The following is a 19,887-nucleotide window of genomic DNA, read 5'->3' on the forward strand; positions in this document are numbered from 1 at the left end:
TCGAGTCTGTGTTTCCGTTTAAAATATGGCGGTCGCGGGCTGATACACTTGAAAGGCGGCATTTGAGAGTGGGCATTTCTGATTGTTATTTATTTTGTGCCATAAGGTCATCGAGCAAAAGCTCGATGCATAAGGTACAGCTCTTGAACAATCAGTATAAATACACAGATCCTGGTCGGATAGCCTTGGGTAGCTAAGGCCAAACAAATGAATGGAAGAAGAAGAATATATTTAACCTTTCAAATAGAGTAACAATAACAAGTAACATTAATATGAAAATACAATTATATGAATAATTAATCATTTATGACGATTCAAGCAAAGGTTGAATTTCGTTGCCATGCCATTATTTTTTAGATATAGGCTGAGCTGAAAAGATGTCAGGAGATTCAAAAGGATATATAGCGGCATTAGATGTAGGAACAACAACAATTAAATGCCACATTATCAATTCTTCAGCAAGATCTATTGGATTTGCTTCGCATTTAGTAAGTTTGTTTGTATTCAAAGTTTTGTCGATTCTCAAAGCAAAATATCAGTAGCTTTTTTTTTTAAATATTATTTTTATTTTAATAAATATGTAGGTAGAGAGTTTTATAATTAACAAATAATTCAAATTTCAGCTTATATTTACCGTCTCCCTTTACCCTTAGCATTTCCGTTATAAAGATTAAATTTTAGCAACTGAAGAGTATTAGTGCCTCAATTATGCACTTGCGAAGTTATGCTCATAAAATTTGTGGGCCTAAATTAGTTGTCATTTTATTATATGAAGTCCAGACACAAGTAAAATAATCTCTACTGTAAACACTTCAACCTAAATATTATGGGGGTAGTTATGGGAACCCTTAAAAAATTTCTCATTTTATTATTTTGTATTTTCTGTAATTGAGAAGTTTGATTTATGTTGAAGAGATACAGAATAGACGCATAGCAGTAAAAGTGAGGTTGATTTACTGATTTAAACAATTTAAACAAAGTGGCTCTAGACTGCATTGACGGATCTTTTGATATTCTAGAAAAAAAAAAAATAAAACTTTTTGGATATCTTCTTTAAAATGTAGCTTAAGTGATCATTAAATGTTAATAAACCAGATAAATAAACTAGAAACTCTAATTGATTTTCAAATTAATTTAATTTATATTTATTCTGAAATATTTCGAAATACTTATATTCGGGAGAAAGTTTGTGTAACCTTTTGGCTAGATCTAGTGTTGTTAGGGTTTTAAGGCACTCCGGCACCAACAAAATTTTCAATGTCTAATTTAACTGAGCTGCCACCATGCTTCAGAGGGCACGTAAAGCTGTCGGACCTTAGCCAGAAGGTGCATGAACTTTACTTTTTTTAGGGTTTTAAGGTGACATAAGCGCCCCTAACATGACTTAATGACAACTTACATGGCAATGACTGACAGTTTTACATGCCTTCCAAAGCACAGTGGTGACTCAGTTAAATTAGAAATTGAAACATTTGTTGGTGCAGGGAATCAAACTTGGGCTCTCCAGCTTGTTAAGCTGGAGGGCCCAAGATGAGCATTCAATCTATGGTAGTCACCAAATTATTTTCAAAACATGTAATCATGGTATCATCAGAAAATAGATATGATATAATAAAATGAAGTTGCTGTCAATAAAACGAGCTATAGTAAAATTTCACTATTTGGAAGAGTGATTTCATCTTTTAAATGCTGTATCTCCTTAAATTTAAATGTACTCACCGGCCCCTGAAAACTACCCGTTTAATTTGCGTTTTCTCATCAGAAATCATAGAATGTACAATTAGTACATTTATTTGTGGTTCTCTGCAGCAGACATAACCACAAGATGCCGTACAGTGTAGCCGATTCTTGTTCACAAGTAGCATTTATGGTCATACAAACCTGAATTCTTTGACGTAGCGATTATTACCGACAAAAATTCCAAAAAATTGAGTTTTTCAATAGTAAAAATTGAGCACAAAATTGTATTGAAATAAATTTTATTTACATGTTCAGTTTTGTTACATATTTAAGTTTATAAAATAAAAATTTATATGTTACATATTATCCCCATTCCGTTTCAAGAACTTGGCAACTTGGGAATTTGTAAAGCATCGTAGCGGTAATACTACCGCACCTGCCGAAGCAAGAAACGTTCATTTACATAGGCGGTGCTGGCGGGAGTGCTTCTGTTGCCTTTTGTGATTATATTTTTTGCGCTTGAAGTTTGTGGTGATAATCCTAGTGTTATTGCAGTTTGTCGTTTTATAGTAAATTTTTAATTATATTCTGTGATTATTAAAATATAATGGACGAACAACCGAGTTGTTCCCAGAGAAGACAGCAAAATGTTAACGTCAGAAGAGAAGGTAGTGATACGATATGAAGGGATTGAATTGCATGATGCAGAAAAATGGCATCAAATATTAGCCAGGCGGTCGATATTTGTAGCAGTTTAACAAAAGTATCCATTAGCTGTATTTATCATGTGCCTAAAAATACATCGGAAAATAAAAAGCAAATAAAATGTAAAACTAGAGGTAGAAAAAACATTGTTTTGGATGACGAGACAAGACATTTTATTTTATTATAACACTGAAAAAAATTTTCAAGGGCTCGAAAACATTTACTTTTTACCCAAGATATCTCGTAGAGTATTAATCAGAACTATACGTGAAATGAACTTTCGATATGTAAAAACAGAAAAAGTGTGTTATTAAAAAAAAAAAAGAAATTGTGTGGAGAAGAAATTATTTTAAAGAAATACGCACACTTCGCAGCATTGAACGGAAAACATATTATTTGGATGCAACCTGAATATGAAGGTCATACAGTTTGGAAAAGATTGGCTAGATTTAAATGTCAAAGTCAAACGCGAAGCATTTATAGAAGGCTGCTTTACAGGATTAAAAGCTCCATCAGGAAAGGGACAACATTTAATCATTATCCATATAGGAAGTGATATAGGGTTCCTTGATGATGGTTTGCTTCAATATGAGTCAAGAAAAACAGGAGATTATCATGAAGAAATGACTTCCGAAGCATTTGAGCGCTGGTTTAAGAGAATCTTAAAATTAGAACCTGGTCAGGTCACGTCAATAGACGTTTTAGCGTAACTTCCGCGACAGCCGGGTAGCATTAATAAGCTTTCTGCAAATTTATTTGTTTTTTTATAGCTTTTTGTAACAATAAAACACTGAAAACTTTGTTTTCGAAACTTCCACAAAATTTATTATAAAATCTTATCACTACAGCTGTTTCGGCAGAGTACCTTTTAAGTGATCTATTTTTGGTATGCATTTACACATTATAGTCTTTAACGAAATAGGTTGAGGAGGGGAGAAATGTTTGTCTCAAGTTGGTTAAAGACTATAAAGTGTTTTATTGTTACATAAAATGAATTTCCAGCAAGCAATGGTCGAATCCATCAATTATAGCTTTTTGCTTATGACATTCTGTATTTTTAGGGGAATGTAGGGAATAAGCCACAAAATATATTCAAATGTTTAATTTGCTGACGTTTAGATCTCTATAAAGAGACTGTTTTCAAACATATAAATGATAGATATATTTATTTTTTATAACTTTTTGCTTGTGGAATTCTGTATTTTTAGGGAGAGTTTTGAAAATAAGCCACAATATATCTATTTACATGGTTAATTTAAATAAATAAAAAAAATTAATTAAATAAATAAAAAAAAAAAATTTACTGATGTTTCGATCTCTATGCCAGAGACCTTTTTAAAGTTAGAAAAAAAAAGAAAATAAATAATATGAGATTATATAAATAATATTATATAAATAATATTATATAAATATATAATAATAAACAAATAAAATAAATGTAACTATCGTGTATATCTTTGAAAACGGTCTTAGGATATAGAGATCGAAACGTCAGTAAAAAACTGTAAATAAATTTATATTGTGGCCTATTTATAACAAATAATATTTAAAAAATATAATATAATTAACGTTGAAATAAAAGTGAGTGTACGCCTCTGGATTTTCATACGTCTTTCCCCACTTCTCTGCCTTCAAACGATGAAATCACTCTTCCAAATAGTGGAATTATAGTATATGTCATGTATATATAGAATAAAGAGAAGTGGCTCTAAGACACTGCCTTTTTTTGTTTAGTTGAGTTGAGTATCTTCTAAAGAGATCTGGAAAGAGCACCCAAATACTGTTTGATTCATTCAAACTATAACATTGGAATGTTACTAAGGTTAGTTCATAAGACAGTAAGAAAATACAATCTTCCGCGACATCAGTCGCATCACATTCCATGCAGATTTTGTCGTTTGTTTTTTTAATTTTGTATGTCTATGACCTAAAAGAACCGTGTCCGGTCAGGAATTGTGCGAAGAAATAATTTATTCCTATGAACCTACATTTATACCGTGCTCTTTCATCAGGTATTAGCATTTTTGTCCATTGTGCCTTTTCCATTCAGATTGCCATCCATGAAGTATTTGGTTTCTAATTTCATCTCTTACCAGTATCAGGTGACTGTTGCCACTATTATATAGGATGGCTCTTTCTTTCACTAGGAGGTGAACGGGGAGTGTACCCGTAATCACCTGTAAGACAATCGTAGATGTACTCCAGGATACTCTTATTTATTTATTTATCAACGGGCAATCGCCCAATTAAAATACAATGTAAACATTATTGATAAATTACAGACGATTCTTAATGTAACCTACTTAAATTAAATTTAAAAATTTTAATCATACAAAAAATAAAAGTAGGAACAGTAAATAACAAACATTAACAAGGAATGTACAAAACACAAGGACATCAAGCTATCACACACAGTTCTTAAGCTGAGCTTTAAATTCTTTTGGAATACTATAACAATTCAACCTTTGGGAATAATGATTAGCAAACCTTGGTGTTCTATATGTGACAAAATTTCGAGATGAACAAAACTTTTATGGATGGGATATTTAGAAAGTCTTTTAGCACAACGTTTGATAAACCCTAAAAGTTAAAGTGATTTTAAGACAACAGATGAGATGTGGGAGATGTAGGATAAGCTGGAATTAATAGTATAGATATGATTTGTAGGAGTTTTATTCCGACCAAAAACCATTAAATGACACTTTTTAACATTAAGTTCCATTCCTCTTTCCAGGATTGTAGGCCAGGAAGAAGTGGCTTTCTTTGAGCTCTTGTAATCAGATCTTTATATCTGGCAAACCTTAAGACTTCAATCCATACGTCATTGCAGAGGATGCACCTTTCTTCCTCTTGACACTTATCTGCTTCATGCTCAGATTTACTGCAGCGGTAACACATGCTGCTCCTATCAGAGCCTCGGCATTTATCGGTGTCATGCGTATATTCCCAACATCTGCTATACATTTTTATTTTTAACCATTTCTCCACTCTGCACCTACATACCGTAGCTCTGAGTCCTTAAGCAGCTTTTGCTGGAATGACAATTGTTGCAGCAAGAGTGTTGCCCCTCAGTGGTCGCAGCTTACCTATATTGTACGGGTCTTCCTACTTACCTATTTGTTCTTAGAAGGCCTCAATAACCTCCTCCATCGTGGCATCTTCTGCCATGCCTCTTTATGTATGATTTCAGTTTTACTCTCTTCTCCTATTTGGAATGCTTTGAGACCATTCTCTGTTGTTCCATGGGAAGTTTTTATTTTTTGTAGTGCTGCTTGGTCTTTCTCCATGTGAGAAGCATTTCCTCTTTTGTGCTCCTAAGCGAGTGTACGGACAATATGATTGCTAAAAAGCTAACGACAGGAACACCTTTAGGAAGAAGAAACAGGGACCGACCGCGAATTAGGTGGTTAGATGGCGTTAAGACAGACTTATTGATACTGCAGATCAGAAGATGGCAGCACGTTGCCAGAAACTTGACAGAATGGCGGCGAATCTTAGAGCAAGCCACGCATCCATAGAGGATTGTTGAGCCAAAGATGATGATGATAATGATGAAGCCCTTCTCAAGTTCTACGAAATCTGGGTATTTATTCCTTTATAGCCTCTGAATACTGTTGCCCATTTGAGGGTCGTTTGGTTCTACCATGACAACCTTAATGATGTTGCCAGTGGTAATATCTAGTTTGTGTCATGTCATTTATGTCATCAAGCGCATCACCACAAACTGGATGCAAGATGCTCAAGATAGAAATAGGTGGAAAATTTTACGGGAGGCCTACGTTCAGCAGTGGACACATATATGCTAATTGATGAGTGGTAATAGGATTTCCGATAACTACATTGATCCTTTGGTACACCTTATCATCCCATATCAGGTTAGTAGTTTCTTCACAGGTTTCATAGATGTTAATATTATCTAATTTACTGATTCTTTTCTGGCTCGTATTTGTGTTTATTGAGCAAGTTCATGACTAGGTCTTTTTTGAAATTAAGTGAGGTCTTCTTTAACCGGGATGTTATATACTTTATACTCTTATGGGTGTTTGGGATATCTTTTACTGTTTTAGACAGTTTGTTCGCTAGTCGTGAGGCCTCGATAATTGAAAAATACTCAAAGGCATTCTTTTCGTTTATAAGGTGTGGTATCCAATTCAGATCTGGTCGGTGACAGGAAGGGAAATCACTCTTTTTCACTTCACTTCTGTTAAATCAGAAATTGAAACATTTGTTGGTGCAGGGAATCAAACTTGGGCCCTCCAGCTTGTTAAGCCAGTAACCTAACCACTGAGCTATGCTCGCCACCAAATATTTGGTACTAATTAGCAATGTTTCCGTTTTACTGACCTTGAATATATTACGATATTTATAAATGTATTGATAAATAATTAAAATATTTATAAATTTGATCAAGATGAGCATTAAATCCATGGTAGTCACCAAAATATTTTCAAAAGATGCAATCATGGTATCATCGGAAAATAGATATGATATAATAATATGAAGTTGCTGTCAATGAAACGAGCTATATCATGTAGATATAGAATAAAGAGAAGTGGCTCTGAGACACTGCGTGTGGGACCAAATATCAGTTATATAGGAGAAATAATATCATTTATTTTTCTTTTTATCATTTCTTAACTAAAAGCCTGTTAACCAGTTCAGCCCACTAGCATAAATATATCCTCATAATGTAGTCAAAAGAATATTTATATCAATAATTGTTTCCAATGCCATCTTTAAGTCTAAAAAAAAAACACAGCTATTACATTTTGTTACTGCCAATCTTTTGAAAGTATTGAACTGAGTTTATTAGTCTATTTTATTAACTTTATTTATTATTAAATATTTATTTAAATAAACACTTAGTTTATTTAAAGTCTTTATTTGTACGATATAACTAATTTATTTCACACTATAATTATATAATTTATTTACAACATTTATTACAATTTATTTATCCCGGAAAATACGCGCGTAACATTTAAAAACTCGACTCGATTATATTTTCAGACTGCCTCACACAACGAAAGTTCCGCTATATATATATATATATATATATATATATATATATATATATATATATATATATATATATATATATATATATATATATATATATATATATATATATATATATATATATATATAGAAAAGAAATTTAATCTTTGCAGATAAATTAAATAGTAAACTCTTAAATATTGGGTTTTCGCCAAAGAGAATTAATTTGGCTTCTTCAGGGCTGAAAGAGAATAAATTATAATTAGCTACCATATATTATCTATTAAAAACACTATTGATCTTACCGTAACTTAGAATTGTAGAGTTAGAATATTAAAAAACTTTGCTAGTAACAACATAGTGGTGTTTTTTGTTACTATGTGCAAAAAAAGTTTTTTTAACGCTGGAAATGTATGGTAGCTTTGAACTTAAATCGCAAAGGTTTACCCAAGGTTAATCGAAAAACCCAATGTAACTACATTTAAAAGGAGGTAATTCTTTGCATTGTCGGCATTAACTAAATTTTTGATTGTTAGAAAGTTTAAATGTGACGTTCTGTTTTAGCCAGAACGCATGTGCTGACAATTCAAGTATTTCTTTTGAATCTTTAAGTCGTTAAGGTTCATTGGTAAAACCGAATAAAATTAAATCCCAGTATAGGGAAATAATATTTTAGATTTTCTTTTTTAATTATATTATGAACAATATACACTATACATAAACACTTACAGAATTTAAGTAATATATATATATATATATATATATATATATATATATATATATATATATATATATATATATATATATATATATATATTCTTTGGTACTAGTGTAGTAAGACAGAACGATGTCTATGGAGACGATAATCATTTATATCAATGACCCTGAACGTCCAGAATTTCTTCTAAATCCTCATCGCTGGATGTAAAATGATCGCTCATCTGTAAATAACAATATCGCTAAAAAGATGAAAGTTTTAGTTACATTTATTTAAAGATAAAGAACGTAAAGATTCTATTGCCATATCTTAACAAAATAAATAATAGGTTAGCTAGCTAGTATTAACACTAACGATTGACCAAAAAAAATCTGACAATTTACAGTTTCTATAGCGCTTGCGCTAACTAAAAATCCACACTTTAATCCATGAACCAAATGGACTGATCATGAACCAGTTACAAACACTCCGCGAACATCGAACTCTTTGTCAAAGTCCCGGATTTTTAACACCGCGAACGCTCGAAAGCAGAACTGCGCATGCGAATCAGTCAGAAACCAGTTAGGGACTATCTCCGCGAACAAAACTAATGATGCAGATGAACAAGACAATGGAAGAGAATATGAAAAAAATGGAAGAGAATTCAAAATAAATCAAAGAAGACATGAAAAAAATGGAAGAGAATTCAAAAGAAATCAAAGAAGACATGAAAAAAATTGAAGAGAATTCAAAAGAAGTCAAAGAAGACATGAAAAAAATGAAACAGAAATTGGAAGAGAATTATAGAAAATTAGAAAAGAAAATAGAAGATAATAATAATAAAATTGTAAAACAAATAGAAAAACAAATGGATAAAAAACTTGAAGCTGCAGAGAAAAAAGTAGCAAATGAAATAAAAAATATACGGCATGACTACAAGAAAAGAATAGAAAATGAGAGGACAGAAGTAAATAGGATTATTCAAGATAATAAGATAGATAGAACAGAAAATAGAGTTGCAAAAATGTAACTTAGAAGTAAAAATTAACGAAGACAGGAGAAAGGCAGAAGAAAAATTAGAATATATGCAACAAAATATCCAAATAAATAATAATCAAATAAGAAATGTGGAACAGAGAATAGATGATATTTCACAAATGAGAGACATAGGGAGACCTTATTTAAATTTAACAAATGAGACTGGGATTAAATTCTCTGGTAATAAAAAAAATTTGCATCCTAGAAATACATAAATAGTTTAAAACATAAATTAAGATTAGTGAATAATATTAATGATATTAAAGATTATATTAGAATGACACTAGTGATAATGCGGCAACTTGGTTTGCCAGTATTGAAAATGATTTAGATAATTTTCAAACATTTGAAAATAAATTTTTAAACTATTATTGGGGTGAATTAGAGCAAGCTAAATTTAGGGAAGTTCTATATTTTGGAAAGTATAATCACAATTTAAGATCAAATATGGTAGATTATGCATTAAAACTGATAACGGTTGCAAAATATTTAGAACCACCACTAAGAGAGGATGAAACAGTCTTAAATGTATCTAGACATTTTGATGCCGATGTTGTGCAAACAGTAGCTGTACAAAATATTCAAACAATAGAGAGTTTTATTAATTTTATTCAAAGAATACAAAGAGGTAATATGACAAGTAATAATAACAACAATAGAAAAAACAATAATAACTTTCAATATAATAAGAATGATAATCAACAATATAGACAATCATATAATAATAATAGATATGGTGATAATTTACAAAATTTTAATAATAATAACAATAATCAAAATAGACAGAATTTTAATAACAATACTACACTTGAGTGCAAAATAATCGACTCAAAATTATTTTGCGAAAGTACGTCTCCTGTTTTAATCTAAAAAGTGTAAATTTAAAAATATGTAGTGTACAATCATTAACCTCATTATTGAGTTTTAAAAAAATTTTGTTTTTTGGTGAATTAGATGACGCATTACAAATAAAATAATGCAACACGTAGAGAGGGGATCAGAATTTGACTCATTGAAATCGACACGCACCGACTTAACGTGTTCGGTTAACATCGTACACATCATTTTCCATACCAACCCACTAATACATCAGTCACTTAAGTTCGCAACTGCATTACAAATGGATACCACATCCGTCAACGCAACTTAAGCAGTAGCATTATTGAGAGAAGGCCTGAGCCAGAGGGCCGTGGCAAATCGACTAAATTTAAGCCAATCTGCTGTGTCCCGAGCGTCGGTACCAAAATACCGTTAAGTATATCCGTTGACAAGGAGGAGGCCGTAAACTAATCACAACGGAGAGAGATGATCGATTTCTTGTATCGAAATCCCTGAGAAATCGACATTTGAGTGGTGCTTAACTCAAAGAAGAGCTTAGAGAGGTCCGAGGTGTAGTGACCAGCGTTTGGACAGTCAGAAGGAGATTAAAGGCAGCCAACTTGATACCAAAAAGGGCAGCTACGGGTCCCAATCTAACTGCAGTCCAGAAGCAAAGGCAATTAGAATTTTCTAGCGAACATCTGGATTGGAACGACTATCAATGGAGTCAGGTATTATTCTTCGATGAAAGTAGGATCTGCCTACATGGCAACGACAAGAGGCGTCGAGTCTATGGATGGCCAGAGAGCGATTTGCTAAATTTTGTATACGAGAAATTGTGTCATGAAGGCGGTCCTTATATGTTTTGGGCAGGCAGTTCTATGGATGGTAAAACCGAGTTGTTTTTCGTGCCTGGTGGAGGACGTGGAGGAGGTTTAATGGCGCATCGTAACCTCAGAGACATTTTGGAGGAACATGTGGTTTCACACGCGGGATTTATTGGCGATGCCTTTATTTTAATGCACGATAATGCACGATGCCATATCGCACGAGTCACCACCACCTATCTATCTGAGATCGGTATACCTACAATAAATTAGACTGCATTAAGCCCGGACATAAATCCAATAGATCATGTTTGGAATGAGCTTAAACGAAGGGTTCGAGACAGAAATCATGCACCAAGGAGCATAATAGAAATGAGAGCTGCGCTCGATGATGAATGGGAAGCTATGCCTCATAAATTTATTAGAAAAGTCATCCGATCCATGCAAAATCGATTGGAAAATGTAATTAAGAGTAGGGGTGGTAATATCAAATACTAAATAATTAAGAAATTCATGTTGTAATTAATGATTTCTCTGTTCATAACGTCTTCCTTGCGTTAGTTCCATTGACGAATATTTAGAAAATTCTGTTTGTTTTGCATATTGTTTTTATAATGCGTTTTTCAAATAATGCAATAGCAGTTTTTGTAAGTTCAATAATAAAGTTATTGTTTGCACATTACATTTTTTTATTTTCATACTTCTTACATTAAAACAGAAGGTGTAATCTCAAATATCGCCTTTGAGTCGATTATTTTGCACTCAAGTGTAGTTATAATAGACAAAATTTTAATAACAATACTAATTATAATAGACAAGATTTTAACAATAGAAGAAATACAGAGCGACCTAACTATAACAGACAGGTAAATTGTGTACGAAGGAATAGAAGCTGCGAAGACAGGGAACGAAATAGTACAAGGCAAGAAAATATGAGAAGTCATAGTAGGGAAAGACATAGGACATCAGATCCAAGTGGTCAGACACAATCTGACAATTCTAACAATCAAAATTTTGTTCTAAAAAAGTAAACTTTCTGAATTACAAGTTGGGCCATTGCTATTATGAAAAACCTTCTGAATTTATTTCTTTAGATGAAGATAAAATTATTGAATCTATTAATTTAATTTATATAAATACTATGGCCAAAAATAAAATGATTAAGGTTATGATAGATACTGGTTCAGAAAGTACTTTAGTCTCGGAGAATTTTATTTTTAATACATTAAAACTATCAGATATAATAAAGATTCCAAAAATTAAAATTGTTGGTGCAAATAATAGGAAGTTGGGCGAAATTAATAAACTAGCCAATTTTAAAATTAATATTCTTAATAAAGAAATTAATATGCAAGGATTTGTTGTCAAGAATTTATGTGTTGATATATTAATGGGAAATGACGAATTGGAAAAGAAGAAAGTAAAGATAGATTTTGAAGAAAAAATAGTAACTTTGGAAGGGCAAATAATTAAATTTATGCAGAAAGATGAGTTGGAAGAAGGAATAAGAGTTGATAGGATATTATTAAAAGAAAATAATGATATTTATGAAGAAGAAATGTATTTTGATGATAGGGAAATGTCCCAAAAGAATGTAAAGAATAATTGTAGTGAATATTTAAGGAATGGAAATTTTAAGCAGATGGATGCCTACGAGGTGTAAAATTGGAAGCAAGGAATAATGAGTACATAATGAAAAATAATTTTATTTGTAAAGAAGATGTGATAAAAGTTAATTGCCCTGAAGAATATAAATCAATAGTCGTTTCCATATTGCAGCAACACAAGGGACTTGTCAATAAAGAAAATAGAATTGCACACAATTATATCCATAATATAAAAGTTAAAGAAGAAAAAGATTTAAAAACAAAATCATACCCAATACCATATAAATACAGAGAAGAAGTGAACAGAACGATTAATAATATGTTAGAAGATGGAATCATCGAGAAGGCAGATACACATTTCATAAACCCTATAGTAGTAGTACCTAAAAGATCAGGTGAAGTCAGGTTATGTTTGGATGCAAGGAATATTAACAAGATTACTGAAAAGCAATTTGAAGCACCAATGAGTATACATGGAATACTAGGAAGAATTACAGGAATGTCATTTTTCACTACAATCGATTTACAGCATAGTTTCTGGTTAATACCTCTAGAAAGAAAAAGTAGACAGTATACGGGATTTCAGATAGATGGAGTAGTATATCAATTCAAAGTAGTACCATTTGGACTTCAATCATTTTGCAGTGCTCTATGTAGATGTCTTCATGATATTTTGGATCAATATGAACATTTTGTAATTCACTACATTGATGATATATTAATTTTTTCTAAAACGGCTGAAGATCATGAGAAACACCTAAAAATTATAATCAACAGATTAGACAAAGTTGGACTAAAAATAAATCAAGAAAAATGTACATTTTTTCAAAAAGAAGTAATATATCTAGGTTATAAAATTAACACTAAGGGAATCGAAATGGATCCAGAACGGACACAGGTCATTCAGGAATATAAAACACCACACAATCTAAGAACCTAAAGAGGATTTACTGGAATAATTAATTATTATAAAAGGATCATACCAGATCTAAGTATAAAATAAATTCCATTACTTGAACTGCTGAGGAAAGGTGTAAAATGAAGATGGGATCAGAGAAGAGAACTAGCATTTTAAAAAATCGAAAACATTTTTCTGTCAAATTTAAAAATATACCATCCTGACTACACAAAGCCATTCATATTAAGAACAGATGCATTAATAGAGAGATTTTCAGGGGTATTATTACAAATACATGATGGGGTCGAATACCCAATACAATTCATTTCAAGAATTACAAAGCCACATGAAAAGGGTTACTCAGTTTCAGAATTAGAACTAGCAAGTATCATACACTGTGTCATGAAATTAAGATTTTATTTGTTGGGTAATGAATTTACTATAGAAACAGATCACCAAGCTTTAACATTTATATTAAATAACAAATATGGAAACAGTAGAGTACATCGATGGAGTCTAATACTGAGTGAATATAGCTTTGAAATCAAATACATTTCTGGAAAATCCAACATAGTGGCATATGCTTTGTCAAGGTTAGAAAATACATCACAAAAAGGGCAGCGAACAATAAAAATTGGATTAAATCAGTTAGTAGAAAGCACTGGATTATATTCTAAAGAAGAAATCATAAGAGATCAGATCAATTTGAGTGAAAAACAAAAAGTCCTTAAGAAAGATGGAGTTTATTATAAAATAATAAATGGCATAGAAGTGTATATAATAACTGGAACTTTGGCAAGGAAAATATTGAAAAATTTACATAACAATTACATGCATATTGGTTCAAGAAAGCTATGGATGCTATTTAGGGACAATTATTTTGCAAAGAATGATATTAGTATAGCAAAAGAAATTACTACTCAATGCCAAATATGTCAAATAAACAAAGAAAAGAATTTCAAAAACCAGAACACATATAGATCTAATGTTGTATATGAAAAACTAAATACAGTTTCCATGGATTTCATCTCAAATTTAGTTCCAAGTCCAACAGGAAAAAAGCATATACTAGTGATAGTTGATTTATATACAAAATTTATTAAACTATATCTCTGCTCAAGAACAAATGTTAAAACATTGAAATTATATATTAATCAATTTTTCGAAGAAATAGGACCATTTAGAAATTGCATAATAGATAATGCTACATATTTTAACAACCAAAAATTTCGGGCATTTTGTGAGAAAAATGGAATCAACATTCATTTTACAAGTATCAGACATCCTCAGGCAAATCCTGCAGAAAGATATATTAAAGAAGTTATAAAATATTTAAGGATAGTATGTCAGGATCAACATGAGACATGGCAGCAACATATACCACAAGTAGAATATTTTTTAAATAATACACATAATTTAAATACAGAGGAAGTACCAGAATATTTAATGTTTGGCCATAAAGGAAACAGAAAATGGATTAGTGAATATAATCATGATATGTTAGAACAAGTAATGCAGAAAGTGAATAACCGAATTAGGAGGAAAGCTGAAAAATATATCAGAAGACAAAATCGAAAAATTAAAAAAACCAATCACATTTCAAAAATGAGACAAAGTGTTAATTAGTTCACTTAGAAAGAGTAATGTTAGAGGAAACCGTTGTAAGAAATTGCAACCAATGTTTGAAGGTCCATACAGAATCGAAAATCAGAATGGACTAAATAATGTGTTGATAGATGCAGATAAAAGACTTAGAGGGATTTTTCATATCAATGACATTTTTAAATATTATGAAGAGATTGAATAATGTCTTCTATACTTTTAACACTGATAGCAGTAAATAATAAAACCACTAACAGTTCACTAGATCCACTTTATTCAATAGACTTGATTTGTTAAATAGATGGTAGATTTCATTGTTGTGAATCAATTTGACATCATACTTGATGATCTTATACATATGGAAATTGTTTGTGCCCTAAAAATCATAATTTGGGGTTAGATACAGAATTGATTCTATAAATGTCTTTCTAAAAATAATATGAAAAGTGTAAAACTTACCATTCATATGGATGAGAGTCTTTTGAACGGAAAGATGGAAAATAAATTGAAGGAATTCCTATATTTTGTCTATAAATAAACATAACACAATATAGACACTTAGATTATCTTTATTCATTGTAAAATGTAAACACACAAACTTCCATTTGACATGACAATTTGACGTAGACATGGAAACATAGGCCTACTTAATAGAGCAATTTTAAATAAGAAATTGAATTATTTAATTTATTATATTTACGAATGTGTGTGGATAAGAAAATTAATATTTAAAAGAAATAATATGTGAATTATTTATTTTAAAATTAATTTTTGGGGTATTGAGATGATATTGACACTAGATAATATTAGATATAAAAAGTATTTGGTTATTTTAATAAGTTATATACTAGGGAATATTATAAAAATTATTTATATGAGGGTATTCTTAAGAAATTAGCATATAATAAGTGTAAAAAGTTTTTTTTAATAATTATGATCTATTTAAGTGAGCCATGTGCATAGGCAACCAAATATACTCTGAAAGTGACAGTTGGATAATGGTTGCGAATGTAAAGTGGGGTTATTTGTTATTTTAAGATGTTTAGTTTACATATAGTTACGGATTTGAAATAGTGTAATTTATTGATTTGGGGTGTTTAATTTACATATAAGTTTATATTCTGATCTGAAAAGCCTAAAATTCGAGAACATTCATATATGTACGAAATAGAACAATTCGAATATGATTTCTTGCCAGATGATTCTGGAACATTGAAAAGATATAAATACTCGGTGATTTGGATTCAAGATGGTCAGTCAGTCAGCATGAAGTCAGTATAAAGTCATTAAGTCAGTCAGAATTAGGAAGAAAGTATAAAGTATGCAATAATCAGTGATTTAGTACTAAAATTATATAGTATTGGAAAGTATATTAGAAGAATATTGATTGGAGATTAGTATAAATCAAATTATAATGGTTATATGGCCAATGGAGATTAGAAGAAATTAAAATTATAATAGTTATATGGTGATTCGGTATTGGTATATTAAAAAGAAGAATAAATATAAATGCTATTAAGAAGAAAAATATTTTAAATTGGTGGAAGCTGATAATTGGAAAAAGTAATTTCACAAAAACAAGGACAACCAAGGCTGAGAACGAAGACATTGAGTGGTGATTAAAATCTTTATTTTGGGAAACAGTTTTATTTAGGCATTCAGTGACAGAAAGGTACCAAATTTTGTTAATATAATTTAATTAGTGTCATAAGAATTTCAATTTAAAGATAGTTTATTTTAAATTTTACATTGGTTATGTTAGATATATATGTGTGTTTTATAATAGATACAATAAAGATAATTTCAAAAAGTGCTTACAAACTAATTCTTTGAGAACCGCGATAAAAACCCTATATATATATATATATATATATATATATATATATATATATATATATATATATATATATATATATATATATATATATATATATATATATATATATATATATATATATATATATATATATATATATATATATATATATATAAATATAAATAGTTACAAATAAATACAGTTAAAATATTCACAAATAAAACATCATCACAGTATATATATATATATATATATATATATATATATATATATATATATATATATATATATATATATATATTGATATGATTGGTGTTTATAGAAAATAATTTATAAGTTACACTACTAGATAATATTAGATATAAAAAGTATTTGGTTATTTTAATAAGTTATATACTAGAGAATTTAAGAAAAATTATTTATGTGAGGGCATTTTTAAGAAATTAGCATGTAATAAGTGTAAAAAAAGTTTTATTATAGTAATTATAATGTTGTAAATATATTTAAGTGAGCCATGTGATTAGGCAACCAGATGTACATACTCTCCAAGTGACATTTTAAATAATTATTATGAATATAAAGTGGGGTTATAATAATATGTTGTTTAAAATGTGTAGTTTATTAAATTAGAATGTTAAGTTACTGATTTAAGTGTATATTCTGATCTGAAAAGCCTAAATGTCAACAAAATTATCAATAGAAAATTAAGGAATTCTCCAGAATGCAGAATTTGACCTTTGTTTACGGTGGAACATTCTGGAATAATGGTTATGTCTGTGGATCGAACATATACTTTTTTCGAGAACATCCATATAGAAGAAATAGAACAAAATCGAATAGGATTTCTTACCAGATGATTCTGGAACATGGAAAAAGATATAAATACCCGGTGATTTGGATTCAAGATGTCCATTCAGTTAGTCAATCAGTTATGAGTTACAGTTACTATGAGTCCAGTTTAGTATGAAAGTTAATTAGAGTTAGCATGAAATAGAAGTCAGATCAATTATAGTCAGACAGAAGGTCCAATTGTTCAATATAGTGAGTTAAATGAAGATTAAGAAACAGTATAAAGAAAATATTATTGAAGATTAAAAATTATGTAATGTATAAATGGTGATTGGATAATGCAAGAAGTATTAATTGAAAATTAAAATTATATAATATATTTGGTGATTGGATATTGGTATACTGAAAAGAAGAATAAATATAAATGCTGTTTTCTGGTTTGCTTGGTGGTTTATAAATGCTTAAGAAGAAATATATTTTAAATTGGTGGAAGCTGATAATTGGAAAAAGTAATTTCACAAAAACAAGGATAACCGAAGCAGAAGCACGAAGACATTGAGTGGTGATTAGAATCTATATAGTTCATTTAGGCATTCAGTGACAGAAAGGTACAAAATTTTGTTAATATAATTTAGTTAGTGTCATAACAATTTCAATTTTGAAGATAGTTTTTTTTTTAAATTTTACATTGTCTATAGAATTTAATTAGTTTTATAAGAATTTCAATTTAAAGATAGTTTATTTTAAATTTACATTGGCTAGGTTAGATATATATGTGTGTTTCATAATAGATATAATAAAGATAATTTAAAAAAGTACTTACAAACTAATTCTTTGAGAACCGCGATAAAAACCCTATATATTATATTATTAAAAATACTCATTGCTCATCATTCACAAACAATACATCATAACAATATATATATATATATATATATATATATATATATATATATATATATATATATTATATATATATATATATATTATATATATATATATATTATATATATATATATTATATATATATATATATATATATATATATATATATATATATATATATATATATATATATATATATATATATATTGTTATGATGTATTGTTTGTGAATGATGAGCAATGAGTATTTTTAATAATATAATATATAGGGTTTTTATCGCGGTTCTCAAAGAATTAGTATATATACATCCTACTATCATTTTCGCATCGATACATTATGCTTTTACCATCAATTTAGCATCGTCTTGCAAAGTAGCATCTGTATATCGACGCTACTTTACAAGACCTTAATAACTTTTTTCCTGTACCTGTTTAATTTTAACCATCTCATTGATTAGAGTTTTGATACCGTGTTGGTATTTTAAAATATCCGCTTTCTCTTTTTATCCCTTACTGAGTTATATAAGTTTATTCCAGAAAATGTTTAAGTCTGTCGATCGGATAGCCAAGCGGGCTGGGCGGCTGGCTTCTCCTTCGCTTCAATGCGAGAGATGTCAGTTCACATCCCCGGCTCGGTGAACAGAAAACAAAAAGGCTAACGCAGTCGTTTAAAATTCTAAAATGAATCTGCGGCTTAGTCTAGAATATACTGGTATCTGATCGGCCTATGGTGGAGCAGTACGGCAAGAGATAAGGGCTTGCGGCTCGGTGATACTCCTCCATAGATCCCTACCGGAAGGGCGTGGAACGCCTAAATACCGGGTATATATATATATATATATATATATATATATATATATATATATATATATATATATGTTTAAGTCTAAAATGATGGTACACTGAAAATATTATATATATTTAGTTCAGGGTTTTACCGTTTACTCGCTGCCATTATATACATGAAAATGTATATCCCACTTTCATTGTCAATCATTTTAGCATCAGAAATTTGGCATCGCTGTTGAATATAATATTACCCACAACGAAATAGTAAATTTAAGAATATATATATATATATATATATATATATATATATATATATATATATATATATATATATGAAATGAAATGAAATAAAAAAATTAAATACAGCAACATGTCAAAAGGGCCGTAGTCACGTATCTTCGGTTCTATTAGTCCAATCGTGACGTATAGTACCTCTAATGATAGGATTTAACATAAAGAATACAATGGGATAGAAATATCAAATGCAGAACAATGTCAAAAAGGCCTTAGTTGTTTATCTTTAGTTCTATTAGTCCAATCATGACGTGCAGCACCTCAAATGAAAAGATTGAACAAATAAAATACAATGAGGTATAAAAATTAAATGAAGTAGCATGCCAAAATGGCCTTAGTTATGTATCTTCGGTCCTATTAGTCCAATCGTGACGTACGATACCTCAAATAATAGCACCTAACCAATAGAATACAATGACATAGAAATCAAATACAGCATTACGT

At 29.9% G+C, this 19,887-nt stretch overlaps 1 protein-coding gene across 4 annotated transcripts in view; it reads left to right on the forward strand.

Moving 5' to 3' along the window:
• Window positions 1–229: 229 nt before the first annotated feature.
• Window positions 230–19,887, forward strand: part of LOC140441373 (glycerol kinase 5) — a 261,311-nt gene continuing 241,653 nt past the window's right edge. For 3 of the 4 annotated variants that reach the window (XM_072532059.1, XM_072532060.1, XM_072532062.1), the window contains exon 1: window positions 230–488. In XM_072532059.1, coding sequence (XP_072388160.1) covers window positions 378–488 — 111 coding nt within the window. In that variant the 5' untranslated portion in view covers window positions 230–377. The remainder of the gene's footprint in view (window positions 489–19,887) is intronic. The other variant, XM_072532061.1, reaches the window with a different exon arrangement.

Source organism: Diabrotica undecimpunctata, chromosome 5, assembly GCF_040954645.1.
Source record: "Diabrotica undecimpunctata isolate CICGRU chromosome 5, icDiaUnde3, whole genome shotgun sequence".
Taxonomy (NCBI): Eukaryota; Metazoa; Arthropoda; class Insecta; order Coleoptera; family Chrysomelidae; genus Diabrotica; species Diabrotica undecimpunctata.